The 15,800-nt window shown below is 38.9% G+C and overlaps 2 protein-coding genes across 3 annotated transcripts in view; one reads left to right on the top strand and one right to left on the bottom strand.

Annotated features, from left to right (window-relative positions):
* Positions 1-9,441, bottom strand: part of DHX57 (DExH-box helicase 57) — a 43,190-nt gene extending 33,749 nt beyond the window's left edge. The window contains exons 1-8 of one of the 2 annotated variants that reach the window (XM_081345086.1): positions 9,361-9,428; positions 7,950-8,058; positions 6,824-6,984; positions 6,072-6,218; positions 5,534-5,707; positions 4,141-4,928; positions 1,760-1,938; positions 1,239-1,360 (exon numbers count right to left, since the gene is read on the bottom strand). In XM_081345086.1, the coding sequence (XP_081201212.1) occupies positions 1,239-1,360; positions 1,760-1,938; positions 4,141-4,928; positions 5,534-5,707; positions 6,072-6,218; positions 6,824-6,978 (1,565 nt within the window). In that variant the 5' untranslated portion in view covers positions 6,979-6,984; positions 7,950-8,058; positions 9,361-9,428. Of the gene's footprint in view, positions 1-1,238; positions 1,361-1,759; positions 1,939-4,140; positions 4,929-5,533; positions 5,708-6,071; positions 6,219-6,823; positions 6,985-7,949; positions 8,059-9,360 lie in introns of both variants that reach the window. The other variant, XM_081345087.1, reaches the window with a different exon arrangement.
* Positions 9,442-9,496: 55 nt separating this feature from the next.
* MORN2 (MORN repeat containing 2) lies at positions 9,497-15,054 on the top strand. Its single transcript, XM_081319532.1, has 4 exons — positions 9,497-9,518; positions 11,448-11,554; positions 12,923-13,059; positions 14,726-15,054. The coding sequence occupies exons 1-4, from the start codon at positions 9,512-9,514 to the stop codon at positions 14,826-14,828; spliced, it is 354 nt and encodes a 117-aa protein (XP_081175658.1). The 5' UTR covers positions 9,497-9,511; the 3' UTR covers positions 14,829-15,054.
* The last annotated feature ends 746 nt before the right edge of the window (positions 15,055-15,800 follow it).

Genomic DNA, 15,800 nt, shown 5'->3' with positions numbered 1-15,800 from the left:
CAACCTGCATTTTATGGATAATATCTTTACTTTTAAAGAATTGTCTACTTCTCCAGGCTGAGCATAAATTGATGAAACATAAAGGTATTAAAATCCAAGCAAAAATAAAGTTTTTTTTACTTCAAACCTCTCCTTTATCGTTATACATATTCATTGAAATAAAAATACATTTAATTTTTTCCTATTCACTAATATTGATTCAGACGTTTGGAAAAGAAAAGACTGAATTCAAGGCTCATGAAAGATTTTCTGCTGAGGACTGCAACTTGAACTGTACAAAAGATGGGACTGTTACAAATTCTATAACAATTTGAAGCCAAAAGATATATGCAGAAATTTCTCTTGTCCGGCCAAAATGGAACCTACTTTTTGGGGATCACATTTTGCCAGGCTTCTACAAAGTAGACAAACAAGAGGTTTCCCACTTGAAAAAGTATGAGGTTCCTTTACACCAGGGGTTCCCAACTCCCAGGCTGCAGTACACTACTGAGCTATTCAGAACTGGGCCGCAGAAGTGGTGGGTGAGCGCACATCCCCACTTGTGCAAGCAAATGGACCTGCGTGCGCATGTTTGCTGGCCACTCACGCGGAACCATCCCTCTGCCACCACCAGTCTGCAAAGGCAGAAAGATTGGGGAATTCTGCTCTACACAATCCTGACAATAGCTACAGAACACTGAACCAGACTTTTGTATTTTAGGATGTTCTAAAAAATGTTAAATTTTATATTTAATTGTGTTTGTAATTGAAGTTTTAAACTGTAATTACTACTAAAGTTATATTCTAATTTGAATTATTAGCAGAAATACGTAGTGATGGTATAATTAATCTTTCATTTAATCCTACAGTAGTTGTATTGCTGGCATTTTACCTCTTATCAATTAGATAGGTGTCATATTCTTCTTTTTATTTTTTAGCTTGGTCTCTTGGTCTGTTTAGTCTTAACCAGAAATGGTGGGCTTGGTAAATCATAAACACAGAGAAAGAGACACTGGCCTGACTTTTTTCTTTCGTCACATTTATTTTTCAACTAAGCTAAACAAGAGATGGAGAACTGAACAGTCTAAGTGAGAATCTTAATCTGAGTAAAAGTATCCCTCCTTTGTTGTGAATATGATTTTGGACTTCTCTCCCTTGTTTATGATGAATTATGAAACGGCAGTACTGGCCTATTGATCCAGTAGACATGATGTGGAATGTAGCCTCTAGTCAAGTTTGTGTATAGATTATACACTTACCCAGTCATACCACTTACAACTAGGACCTGATATTTGCTCAGCAAGGTGAGAATGTTTTCTTTCTTTTCCCACGCTGGAAGCTTTTGTCGTTCTTGTAACATCGTCTGGTAACGCCTAGAAGACTGACAAAAATGCACACAAGGTTATCAGCATCCATGATTAACCTCCAATATGTGAGTAACAATGATTTAACAATCTATTTACTGTTCATTAAAGCAGCTAATCAAAATAAATAAAAATACATGAAGCATTTTTATAAACAAAAACATGCTTTTTAAGGAACTCAAGAAAGTAGAACAAACTCTAATTAGCATCCAACTGCTAATTACCACAAGCGTGGGTTGCAACATTTCATCTGTTATTAAAATAATTTTGGCCAATAGCAGATTTTTAAAATCACAACTCAGGCTCATTACATGAATATAAATATGCCTGATATTGCTTAAAAAAGAAAGTTACAATGTACCAAACTACTTTCCCACACATCATCATAGTTAAAACAATTTAAAAGCTAACTATACCTTTTTTATGCGGAATTGTTTGCAAATTTTAACATTTTCTTTGGTAATGGGCTCTGATGGAGTGCTGCTTTTCAATAAAAGTTTCTTGTTGAGATTCACATAACTCTCTTTCTCTAAATGAACTGTTTGTAGGCCCTCTTGGTCATTCTCATCCTCCTCAGCTTCCACCTCTGTTGATGCTTTAAAAAAATCTTAATTAGCATGTGCCTTCTACAAAACTGGTTTAACTTGGGGTGGAGGGGGAAGGTATGAATATTGTTGACACAGGGATCAATACACCAATGGCTAATTTATTTATTTGACAGATTTCCTCTCAGGAATCCTGCCCACCATACCTTGAATTCAGGCCTCCTAGTACAGATGGGAGAAATGTATCATACACTAAATAAATTCAGATTAGGAGTTCCATTAAATAATAGAGCCATAAATTGGGCACTCTACAGCAGAGGTCCCCAACCTTTTGGGCACCAGGGTCCGGTTTCATGGAGAGAGGTTTTTCCGCAGACCAGAGGGTGTGTGGTTTTGTGTGCTGCCTGCATCCCCACGGATGGTGCTTTACTTGTTTGTGCGGACCAGTTGCTGGCATGCCGCAGCCCGGTACTGGTCCACGGACCGGGGGTTGGGGACCCCTGCTATAGAGGCAAGCATACGATCTGATTGAACTTAAAAGATAGTCAGGCCTCTGTTTCAACAAGCTTATTATTGATTGAAAATTGCCATTGCTTCTCTAGTTCTTAAAGAGCATTTTTCCTAGTTCTGCCTGGTGATTCTAGGAAATGAACATAGGGGCTTGTACAATCAAATTGGATTCTATCTTCTGTTTTAGAAGCCTTACCCTACCAAACACCTCTCAGTTTCCCTGTGATCAGAATGTATAGCCATCCTAATATTGATTTCTCTCTTGAAAGAGGTTTATACAGATTAAAACAACGCTACTGTAATACTGTAATTAAAGGTACGCGGTGGCTCAGTGGGTTAGGACGCTGAGCTTGTCGATCAGAAGGTCGGCAGTTTGGCGGGTTGAATCCCGAGTGCCGCGTAACAGAGTGAGCGCCTGTTACTCGTCCCAGCTTCTGCCAACCTAGCAGTTCAAAAGCACATAAAAATGCAAGTAGAAAAATAGGGACCACTACGGTGGGAAGGTGACAGCGTTCCGTGTGCCTTTGGCGTCTAGTCATGCCAGCCACATGACCACGGAGACGTCCTCGGACAAGCGCTGGCTCTTCGGCTTTGAAACGGAGATGAGCACCGGCCCTTAGAGTTGGAAACGACTAGCACGCATGTGTGGCGGAACCTTTACCTTTACCTTTTTACTGTAATATGGATTTTCCTGTGTGGTTGCTGGCTAGTGATGAGAAATGAAGCCCAATTCATTAGGACAATATCGCATTGTATTTATTATAGCAATTAGAGGTATCATGCTTTTCTTAACTAAAGTCAGGCAAAAGTTATTGTTATAGTAGATATTATCATTCTAGCATCCATTGTATTTCAATGCTTTCTTTGTGATAAAAACAAGCTTTTTGCTGATTTTCTTAAAGTTATGCTTTTTCAGATTTATAATGGTGATCTTATTATATACAATTTTCTTATGCTTGTTCAAGATACATGTTGTAGGGCAAGAGTCCCCAACCCCTAGTCCGCAGCCCAGCCTGTTGGGATCCGGCCTGCACAAGTGGAGGCAAGTATGCAAGCACACAAAGCTGAATTTGTGCTAGTGGTGTGCATGTGTGCATGAAACCATCTCCTCTCCCCCCCCACCAGTCCGCAGAGCCGGAAAGATTGGGGACCGCTTTGTAGGTACTTGAAAGCATCAGTTAAAGGGTATAATACACCTTCCATACTCTAAATGAGATTTGGATTACTGAACAACAAAATCTAAAGTGCTAATCCAATCAAATGATCAATGAAGGACTATATTAAAGGTTCATTCTCCAATGCAAGTTTTAATGGGAAAATCTGTCATCTTTGGACAGTCTTTTTCAATTCTAAAGTCTCCATACTCAATACATTAGAAAGACTCCAAGTGATATAATATGACTTAAAAAATATATATCTTTTTGTCATTAGGTATTATTTGTTGAAGTACAAACTCTTAACATTTCTGTACTTACAATTCATTCCTTGAAGCACAATACTCTCTAAATGAAAATTGCCTAGTTCTATCCATGTTAGCAAATTACTAAAAAAACACAAAAAAACAAAACAAAGATCCAGTTACAAAATTTGTTCTTGAAATTGATTCATAATGCAAGATTTTCCAAGCCCACCGCAGCAGGAATAATACCTAAATAATGTTGTCATAGCAATTTGAAGCAAAATGAAAGCATTCAACATTGATTTTTCAAGATCCCAATAAAGAGTTATGAAAATGAACATACCTTCTGAAGTCTGATGTGGATTACTAGGGCCACTTGGAAACTTTTGTTGCATAGGCAGTGGAGGAACGCTGTATTTGTGGGGTGTCTTACTAAGCAATTTCACGACTTGAGCTTCATCCTCTAAGCACGTTATAAAATCATACACTACAGGTTTATTAGACTCAGATGATATTAAGGCCTTTTCATAAAGGAATTCCACTAAGTGCAATCGACAAGACAAAGGCAAATTCTCATTAGTAGAATAGAAGGCCACAAGAGGTGGTTGATATGGGTATTTATTATCTTCTGGAAATCTTACTTCAAGTTCATACACGGGAGCATTATCACTTCTAAGATGAGCATCCTCTCGAATGGGGGGAAGTGATTTTTGACTATGTGGAGTTTCGTGCTTGAATTTGCATCTTGAACCAAATTTGCAGTCTCCTCGGAGGTAATATTTACAGATACCCTGGGAATTTGTATTAACTATGTTACTGGTGATGCTATTTCCTTGTTTTGTCTTGCTGAGAATATCTGTTAGATACGCCAACTCTAAAGTAATAGTCCAAACTTGATTCTGAATTCGTTCAACAAATTTGTCTCCACAGATTGAACGGAGGGCTAAAGCTTCTTCTTGCCTCTGTTCCAAACAATCTTTAATATTTGTTGGAACAGAAGCTTCTGTGAGCTGCATTCTCTTTCCAAACTTCTCTGTGAAGCATTGCAAAAGTAAATGTTCCAAGGATGCCCCAATGTTACCATTGTAAGACTTCAGTACTGCTCGGCAATGCTCAAAATCAAAGCCGTACCTAGGAGGAAGAAAACAGTGGAAACAAGTCCCATCTGGGCAAGAGCAAGTAGCTCTACTACTTCTCTAAAAACGGCACCCTATATTATCCTATGAGAAGAAGCTACTCTAGATTGCATAACACACTTTGATTCTGCAACTAGAATATACATTGTTATCCCAGTCAGGGGTTGTTGTTTTAGAATATGAAAATTTGCATTCTATGAAGATACACTGATGGCTTGAATGATTGGTGAGGCAAAGTTGAACTCCTAAAAATCTCCTGGGCAGAATAAAAGAACCAGAAAGGGATCAGAGGTTTTTGGGTTGGTGAAAAATTGACTTGAATGAAGAACTTGTCTCTTTTCCCCTTGCCGCCCCCCCCCCCGCCAATAATAACTCAAAGAGTTTGAATTTCTAGAAAAAAGGAACCCGTTGACAATAATTTGATAATTATAACAGCCTGAAATTTGTTTTTGTTTTTTTAAATCAAAGCCAAAACTGTCTTACTATTGAGTCGCTAGATTCTGAAGTGTGTTATTCGTTCAAGTAACTATAACTATCCATTCCAATCACGATTCCTAAATTATACATTGGCTTGGATGTTATAGATGCAGAAATAATTACCTGGAAAGCTTATGCACAGCAAAAGATGACACTTCCGTCTCTAGTACATGGTTCGCTGGTGCTTGAGAAGCAGCTCTTGAATTGGTTTTGGAGAATGCACTGTCATCTGACCAGGACTGCTCATCATCCAGGTAATCCGACTCATTGCAATCACCAATGCCTGATACTAGTGTCCTGAAAGTATAAGATATTTCTAGGGCTGCAACTAGTAAATTAATTTGGAGGATTAGGATTATACAAAGTGATTTTATACTCTTCTCTCTCAGTCCGGAAGCGGTTTTATTTAATTGTTCAAAGGTAGAAATTAACTGTCTTTCTTATGTAAAACAGGCAACCGCTTTGAGTTAAATAAACATTTTGCTTCTTCTAGAATGGGTACAAAATCTTGTTTGTTAAATCAATCAACAGTCTAGATATGCTAAATTATATACAATAATTACATACTATGAAAGGCCTATTCAATCAGAACAATAAAGGGGGTTTACATACAATTTGGTGGCATGTCATATTTAAAAAAATGTTTTAAAAAAGAACTCACTTTGTACCAGAAGCCAATTCCTGGTCCTGGAGCTCACAAAGAAGTTCTTTTACTCTCTTCTGATTTTCTCTAGTCATATGAAGAGTTTGCAGAGGTGTTTTGATCTTGGATGCATGCTTGGTCTGTTCATTTCCTTTTTTAACAGAACTTGATGTACAGAGAAGAAAAAGTAAATTATTTACAAATACAGTCAAGTAGTGTAAAATGCATATCAAAATACGTAACATTCATTAGTTAAAATTATGATTAAAATGACAATTGTATCGGATCAATTCCATCTTCTGCTATTAGCAAATGCTCAGACAAGGTGAAGAAAGTAAGAAAGATTGTGAAGATCTCTTGCCAAAGCAATGAAGGGAAAAACATTTACAAGTAGTTCTTGGCTTACAACCACAATTGGTCCCAAATTTTAATCATAAATTGTTGAGGTTGTTAAGCAAAGTGCCCACATGTAATAACCTACTCAACAACCTTTATCCCCACGCTCCCAGGTGCCGTCACCAAGACACTGTTGGTCATTAAGCAGACAGAGCAAAAAAGCTGCCTGTTGAAAGAGGCAAGCAGTTATCCTCCATTCACAGAAAGACATTTATGTGCTGGACCTGACAAATAAAGTATGGATCACATAATCTCATAAACCCAAAATGAAGCTTGGATTCCCTTCATTTCTCTGGCCTCCAGCTAAATACTCATTCCTAATTCTATGATTCTACATTCAGTTAATATTCTGAAGAATAATTCATTTTGCTAACCTGTGTGTATCTTTTGTTCCACTGAAAACGCAGAAATCATCATCCCACATTTCGTCCAAGCCTTTTTTGTTACTACTGGCTTGATGTTTGCTGCCACTAGCTCCTCCTTTTCCTCCTGTACTGTGGGGTCTCCCTCTTCTCTTTACTGAACTCATTTTTAGCTAAGGGGGGGGAAACCATGAAACAAAATGATTACGAGTGAAGCATCGCACTAGTATGTAAACACAGAGTAAAGGTATCAGTTGACATCATGCATTGATCAGCTCTCTCCCACAACTCATAAAAAAACACAGCAGTGTGCAGCAGCAGCAGCCAAAAAAGCTAATGCAATCCTGGGTTGTATAAACAGAGGCATAGAATCAAGATCGCGCAAAGTATTAGTACCGCTTTATAAAACCCTAGTAAGACCATACCTGGAATACTTCAACCAATTTTGTTCACCATACTACAAAAAACATGTTGAGACTTTGGAAAAAGTTCAGAGAAGAGCAACTAAAATGATCAAAGTCTTGGAGACTAAAACATATGAAGAACGGCTGCAGGACTTGGGTTTGGCTAGTCTAAAGAAAAGAAGAAACAGGGATGACATGGTAGCAGTACTCCAGCAGTATTGAAGGGCTGCCACAAAGAAGAGGGGAGGGGTCAAACTATTCTCCAAAGCACTAGAGGGCAGGACAAGAAACAGTGATTGGAAACTGACCAAAGAAAGAAGCAACCTGGAATTAAGGAGAAACTTCCTAACAGTGAGGACAATTGACCAGTGGAACAGCTTGCCTTCAGAAACTGTGGGCGCTCCATCACTGGAGGTTTTTAAGAAGAGAGTAGACAGTCACTTGTCTGAGATGGTATAGGTTCTCCTGCTTGAGCAGGGGGCTGGACTAGAAGACCTCCAAGGTCCCTTCCAGCTCTATTCTATTTTAAACAGTGAGATTTATTTCCTAGTAAATTTTCTTTGACCCCAGTATTTGTATGTTATCTGTAAGAGTATATTTATCAATAAGGATTAACTTGTGTCATGGGCAACAATATATCATATTCCATTGGATCAAGTTTAAATCAATAAAATTGATTAAATTATATCTGTAGAGATGTATATACAGTATAACTGCATTGCATGCTGAGTTACCTTCAGTAATGGTTTAATTACTCTCCAATTACAATTAACAAAGTCAAAGAGCAGCAACAGTTCTTCAGGTCAACTTCAAGTTATTTTCTTTTTAACATTTCAAGGAACTCTGGGTTTGGTGGGGTGAAAAGCAAGGTAAAAAGGCTTTAAATCATAATAAATTTTGTATAAGTGTATTTTAAATTATAATATAAATTATATACTGTATTAAATACATCATTGTGGGATTCAGAGACCAGTCATCGCAGGGTGTCCAAAATGTCTGTCTGCCTACGCAGAGTTTATTGTATTTATACAGTTTTAACAAGCAGGAAATAACGCACAGCAAAAGCATTGTTTATTGGTGTACTCCCTAGTCCAGGGGTAGGCAACCTTGGCTCTTTTATGACTCATGGACTTCAACTCCCAGAATTCCTGAGCCAACTGGCTCAGGAATTCTGGGAGTTGAAGTCCATGAGTCATAAAAGAGCCAAGGTTGCCTATCCCTGCCCTAGTCAATCTTAGAGAACATCTGAAACATCCAAGCCAGGGCAGAGTCTCTCTTATCTAGCTGGTTCTTGGCAGTTCTTGACAATGCTAATTGGAATGATTCATAGACATGCGGATAAAAGTATACTAAGGCAGGCAGTTTTCTGCCCAGTCCCTTCATATCCTTGACCTCTATCTCTACACATCATCATAGTATAAACTATAATAAATCAGAATTACGTATTCCCAAAATCTAACTGAACATAATGATGCTCACTATTGGAGGAGGGGAGAACCTCAGTAGTCATAGTGAAAATAGGAAAAAACATAAGAGAATTGTAGGTGGCCCGTACACAGTCCATTCAACTAATTATCCAATGTAGCATAAGCTTGGGAATTTAGTCAGATCTATTCATCAGTGCCACTAATTTAGAACCCTCCTTAAGGGCATGTCAGGCGCCAAGCCCGAGATCTCTTTTTGCAAAGAGCACTCCACTAGAATTATTCTAAAAAAGCCATATTGCATCACTAAACACCATACACTGGACTGAAATTCCTCGTCTCCCCAATATTGACAGGCATCTCGTGTTCAGCGTTGCCAGAGACTTTTTCAGAAAGCTCACAGCCTCCCTGTACGTTGCAAAAAAAACCCTCCTCAATCCCATGGCTCTCCATCCTTCCGTTCTCCGTACATTTGCCCTGCTGTTGAGGAACTTGTAAGCCAGGGGTCTTCAAACTTGGCCCTTTTATGACTTGTGGACTTCAACTCCCAGAATTCCTCAGCCAGCTTTGCTGGCTGAGGAATTCTGGGAGTTGAAGTCCACAAGTCATAAAAGGGCCAAGTTTGAAGACCCCTGTAATGTAAGCCAACGAATGGTTTATCGCGTTAGAAAAGATCGCCCGAAAGGCACTATATCACCCCTTTCTCCCCATAATTACAAACCTCTTTCTCTGCCGCTAACGATTCTTAGAAGATACATCCGCTCCCGCCTGGAATCGCAGCTGAAACCAACATTCGACAATCACCTGGAAGTAAAAAGCTTTCGCTTCCTGTATCTTGTCGTCATAGCAACCGCGTGTGTAGCTTCCAAAGTATGTCTGGTGAGTAGCGATTCCAGTCCCGGCGGTTCTCCTTGATGGAATGATTGATTTTTTATTTTTTTTAAAAAAGGGAAGATATTTCTTGATCGAAATCAAAAAGTTATGTCAGTTTCAGTACAGGAAGAATTTGCACCTCTCCAGTGAAATGTTGATGAAACGTCTGTTAACGTATAGATGGGTTTGCACTCAAAGATCAAAGTTGTATTCAAAGCGTAATCAAAGTTTGCACTCAAAGTGTAGAATACGTTATGGGTGACAGATGGAACGAACTAAGCTTGAGCAGATGAGATGATGATGATTATTATTCTGTGTGTGTGTGTGTGTATGCATGCATGCATGCATGTATGTAAATGTATGTATGTATGTGAGGTGGGCTGGCTGATGAGAAACGACTAGAATGAAAGCAACAAGCCCAAAGTCCTCTAGTGTAGCCGGTTTTCATGCTTAAGTAAGGCCTAAATCTCAGAATTTCCTGGTTTATGTGCCAGTACCTTAACCACTACTTTAAACTCGTTCTGTTTATATTTTAAATTTAGGGAGAAGAACACTTTTAAAGATCAGTAAAAGTATATTCTTTCTCAACAGGTTCTGAAGTTTATAAAATATCATTCATATTTCCAAATCAAGATAAGTATGGTAAATATTTACAGATACTATACCATGATCTGTTGGTGACAGATTATTAAAATGTATGCAATTTCTTTCCAATTCAGACTGTAGAGCTTGAGCACTTATTTGCAATAAAATAAATTCAACAGTTCTTATTTTTGAAAAAATAGGATTATGCTGTAAATGAGACAATAGCCTGAGCATTACAATGCAAATGAATTATTAAAAAAAATAATCTACTACGCATGCTAGTAGGATAGGCTGAGATTAGTTTGTTTTTGAATATCAAGAATGTTTTAGGGTTGGATTTCCTCAGTTTTCTCTAAATTATTATCTGTTTGGGGAAGATAGAAAAGTGGGTTTGAAGAAATTTTCAACTAGTGAGCGTTTAGCTGCATTTAATTGTATACCCTGAGATTTCTTGTATGATATCAAAGCATGTTGCACTGTGAATATTACAGTTATCGGGAGCAGTATTGAAAATAAAATACAGCATTATCATAAGCCATGTCTACATGACATGCTGAGCTGACAGGTTCAATGGTAAAATCTTGTCAAGGATTCCGTAAAACTAAAGTTTGTCCCATCTGTTGGACTAATTGGTTCATAGTCTGAGCTAACTGATTCATCTGGGTAACTGTTAAATATTCGGTTCTTGCAGGCATTAAGCGAGATGTTCAAACAGCAACAAATTTATTCAGAGTCAGAACAGAACAGAAGCAAGCTAATAGCTACAGCGCAGCTATTTATACAGTTGGCCTCTAGGCAGCGACCAATAGATTTAAAGTAGCAGTTTCCCGCCCCAAGCCTACTTAACAGACTGGAGACAACAAGTCTAGCTCAGCCAGCAACTGTTACATAACATACATAAGTAGGTCAGCCATTAAGCAAGTAGTTAGACATAAAGCAAGTGATTTAAGCAGATAAGGCCAATACATTACAGTAACCAAGTAATTCTGATATTGTAACCAAGAATGAACTATTTATAATCAGTGAGTTCTCAAAGGATTCAATGACCATTGTTCTGATTCCAGGTTATATGCTATGGCTCTCCTTCTGTAGTGGAAGAATTATGGTGAGAGCAATCACTGTAAAACCTTCTGTCAAGACTTCAGTAGAAATTTCCAGAAACTTAGCCCAGCATGGCTTGTTTAGATTGTCAGTTCAAATTTAACTCAAGACTTTCAAGACACATGATACCATGTGGCCAAATAAAAATCTTTATAGCATAGTAAAAATACATCACCAACACTATTGAGTGACCTGTTTAATTTTTATTTTATTGGTTTTTCCATCCTGCATTGCTTTTTGCTTCATTAGATGGTGACTGTACAAGAACACCTGATGGAATTCTTGAGAGAAATGGATATGGGGTTCATACAACTGCAGGTGGAATTATTTATCGTGGAACATGGAAGAATGATAAGGTATATTTGTTTTTTAAAATATCTAAAAACATGCAAATAATTAAAGATTTCTCCTATTACAGTAATATTAAGTCAGTTCAGGGTAAAAATAAAAACTGACTGTTCCATGAAGCCATGAAGTTCCAAAGTGATTAGCTAGCAGAAACTCACATACTTTGTGTGATACAAATAAATAGTAAATTAGGGAAAATGTTTGTTTATATCAGGGTTGAGAGAAATGGAAGGAAAAGATAAACACGATAGAAAATGGGATAGAAAAGGTCATGAATAGCAATCAGATTCTCTGAAAATGCTGTGGTCCTGGAAAAAATAGAGAGAGAGAACATTCAGTGATCAGAATTTGGAGTTGATGGAATAATTGATTTAAGAAATGTCTGTGAATAAATAAAACTTGGATTATATCCAAAGCTTCATGTTATTGAAAAGTACCTCCATTTGAACATTTTGGAACTTTCAATGCTGTATCTTATTTGATCTCACTGATTTCCTCTCAGCCTTCCATAGCAATTTCTTATGGGGATTTAAGTACCGTAAGTAGGGGTGGAGAATCAGTGAAAACCAGATGTCCACATTTATGAAAATGTGAATATACACAAATATACTCTCTTGAGATATATCCTGAATAAACCTAATGGTATCTCAGCCATTGTCTTGTTTTAGTACGAGCAGAGCAAGTATAATGTTAGAACATTTAGTTGGCTTTTCTGCCTTAAGCAGAATGATGGGTGAGAATTCATAATGCATCACAATTTTCCTAATGGTTGTTTTCTTCCCAAGGCTAAAGCTGCAAAGTAAGACAAGAACTAGTTATCTGATGTGTTAGTTGTCTTGCTCTGAGATTCTACAAAACGGTGTAGATACAGTAGAAGAAGATTTGAAGGACCAATTTGAGGACAGATCAGCCTAGAGAAAACTTATCCATATGGTCACTAAGAATCCACATGGATCTGAGGGACATAACTGTAATAATCTGTAATAATGATTATTGATTAATGATTTCCATTTCACTTTATATCTACTCAGCATCAGGCTTCTTATACTTTAAAATAGATCATAAGGAAGCAAGTTGTAGAAGACAAAAATTTAATTCTTTATCAATCTGTCCTAAAACATGTTTAGCTTGATTCTGAATTCATTCTTTTTAATGGGCTTAAAATGAAATTGGTGCTGTACAGGGTTGTCTAATTTTCCAGCTCAATCATATGTATGACTGTCTTAAAGTAAGCTATAAGCTGAACTTTATTCAGCTGAACTTGTCCTGAGTTAATTATGCATAGGATGGCCCCTTTAAATTTACTAAATTTAGGAAAATAATATTTGGAGTAATTTTATTTATACAGGTGCTAATACATCTTTTCGTTAAATTAGATGAATGGTTTAGGAAGGCTAGAACATCCTTCAGGTGCAGTTTATGAAGGTGAGTTCAAGAACAACATGCTACATGGAACAGGAACTTATATATTTCCTAATGGATCCAAGTATACTGGACAGTTCAATGAAAACAAGTAAGTTGAAAAAATTACTGCAAAAATTATCTTAGTATCTTTACTATAGTAATATGTATTAGAAAATTAGTCTTGGTTTATGTAACTTGGTTTATGTATGTAATCCAAAATATAGTTGATTTGTTTCTGGCTTACCGTGTTGTGTCAACCTAGAAGAGTCTGACTTAATTTACAGGCCATGGCCTAAAATTCTGTGTTAACCTATCTTTGTAGGTGAGTATGATCTCTTCAGTTAATATTTCTAGAGCAGAGGCCCCCAGCCTTTTGGGCACCAGTGACTGGTTCAGTGGAAAAAGATTTTTCCGTGGAGTGGAGAGGGCGTAGTTTCGTGTGCTGCCTACATCCTGCGCATGGGGCTTTTCTTGTTATGTGTGGCCCGGTTACTGGCATGCTGGTCCACGGACTGGAGGTTGGAGACTCATGTTCTAGAGTCAGTCATATTCTCAACATCATGCTGTTTTTGAAGATGATTGGGCCAAATATCTTTTGTTATTGTGTTGTTAGCTGTGAAGTTGTGTCTGACCCACAACTCATGATGAATCAAAAGTTGGAATTAAGATTGCCGGGAGAAATATTAACAACCTAAGATATGCAGGTGATACCACTCTAATGGAAGAAAGTGAAGAAGAACTAAAGAGCCTCTTGTTGCGGGTGAAGAAGGAGAGTGCAAAAGTTGGGCTGAAACTTAACATTAAGAAAACCAAGATCATGGCATCCGGCCCTCTCAATTCCTGGCAAATAGATGGGGAAGAAATGGAGGTAGTGACAGATTTTATTTTCCTGGGCTCCAAGATCACTGCAGATGGGGACTGTAGCCAAGAAATTAAAAGACACTTGCTCCTTGGGAGGAAAGCCATGGCAAATCTAGACAGCACACTAAAAAGCAGAGATATCACCCTGTCAACAAAAGTGCGTATAGTCAAGGCTGTGGTCTTCCCAGTTGCAATGTATGGCAGTGAAAGTTGGACCATAAGAAAGGCTGAGCGCCAAAGAATTGAGGCCTTTGAACTATGGTGCTGAAGAAGACTCCTGCGAGTCCCTTGGACTGCAAGGCGATCAAACCGGTCAGTCCTAGAGGAGATCAACCCTGACTGCTCTTTAGAAGGCCATATCCTGAAGCTAAAACTCAAATACTTTGGCCACCTAATGAGAAGGAAGGACTCACTGGAGAAGAGCCTAATGCTGGGAAAGATTGAGGGCAATAGAAGAAAGGGATGACAGAAAATGAGGTGGCTGGATGGAGTCACTGAAGCAGTAGGCGTGAGCTTAAATGGACTCCAGAAGATGGTAGAGGACAGGAAGGCCTGGAGGAACGTTGCCCATAGGGTTGCGATGGGTCGGACACGACTTCGCAGCTAACAACAACACTGTATAGTTGGTATTTGAAAAGATTTCAAGATTTTAATTTTGCTATTGAAACTCCTTACAGTGTATTTCTTCTATCATTGTTCGGATAATTTTATTGCTTTTTTCTAGTGGTGATGTTATCTGTCTTAATTTGTTGCACCTCTTCTTACTGTTTTATACAGAACGACGGTATAAAAAAACTAAAATAAGTCAATATTACTATTCTAGCAAATTGATGTCTCAAAATACCCCTAGGTTGTACATGATTATGGATAATTTATTGCTTTTGTTTAATATACTAATTTTCTTTTTATCTTAGGCTGGAAGGGAAAGGAGAATTTACAGACACACAAGGACTGGAATGGGATGGCACCTTTCACTATACAGCAGCACCAGGGTTGAAGCTAAAGTTAGAAATGTAAAATAGTTTGGACTGGTAGAGTAAAATAAAATTTCTGTTATAGAGTTTTCAAGCAAATAGTTTTATTTGTAGTTTAATGGAAGCAAATGACTGTTTTTAAAAAATAAAGTTTAAACAGGTAAAATAAAGGTCTATTCATTTATTTAGCTTTCAGAACATCATTTTTTTCTCTTTATTGTACATATAACATGCTAATGTTTAAAATGTTTTGTTCTAATAATCTTTATAAAATTATGAACAGGTCTTTCAGCTGAGCCCGGAGGAGTTTTTTGGAGGGCTTGGAGGACGCGGAAGAGTTGAGCAGAGCCCCGTGCTGTGAGGCGCCGACCAGCTGATTGTCGGTGCCGCAGGGGCTCGGCGAACTCCGATGGAGGCTGCTGGACTCTGAAGAGCTGAGCAGAGCCCCGTGCTGTGCGGCGCCGACCAGCTGTTTGTCGGTGCCGCAGGGGCTCGGCGAACTCCAATAGAGGCTGCTGGAATGCCCAAAAAGACCCGGATGAACTCGGCGGAGCTCTGCTCTACGCGGTGCCGACCAGCTGACCGTCGGTGCCGCGGGAGTCTTGAGAGCATGGTAAAGAGCCCGTTGGAACTGGGCGGAAAATCTCGGAGGCCTGTGTTCCGCCGACCAGCTGACTGTCGGCGCTGTTATGGTGTTGCGGGGGGCCTGGTGGAGTCTGAGGAGCCTGGCGGCGCCTCCGGAACTTGCGGAGCCCGGGACAACCTTGGGGAGCTTGGCAACGTTTGGGAGAGCCTTCCAGCTGCTTGGAGGAGCCGCGTGCTGGCTGATTGATGGTCGACACTATGAATCGCGGCTTGGAGCAGCGTCAGCGTTGAAGTGCTGGAGTGGTGGAGCTGTCCTCTGGTTGGCATCTGAGATGGCTGGCGGCGAGGGGAGTTGGAGTACCGCGGCCTCTCTGGTATGGTGACCTTGGCCTGGTGGTGGAATGCGGACGCTTATGCCTCGGACGTTTGT

Source organism: Vipera berus (genome assembly GCF_964194415.1).
Source record: "Vipera berus genome assembly, chromosome: 1".
Classification (NCBI taxonomy): domain Eukaryota; kingdom Metazoa; phylum Chordata; class Lepidosauria; order Squamata; family Viperidae; genus Vipera; species Vipera berus.
Note: the sequence above shows the minus strand (reverse complement) of the source record. Positions and strands in the feature narration are given on the sequence as shown.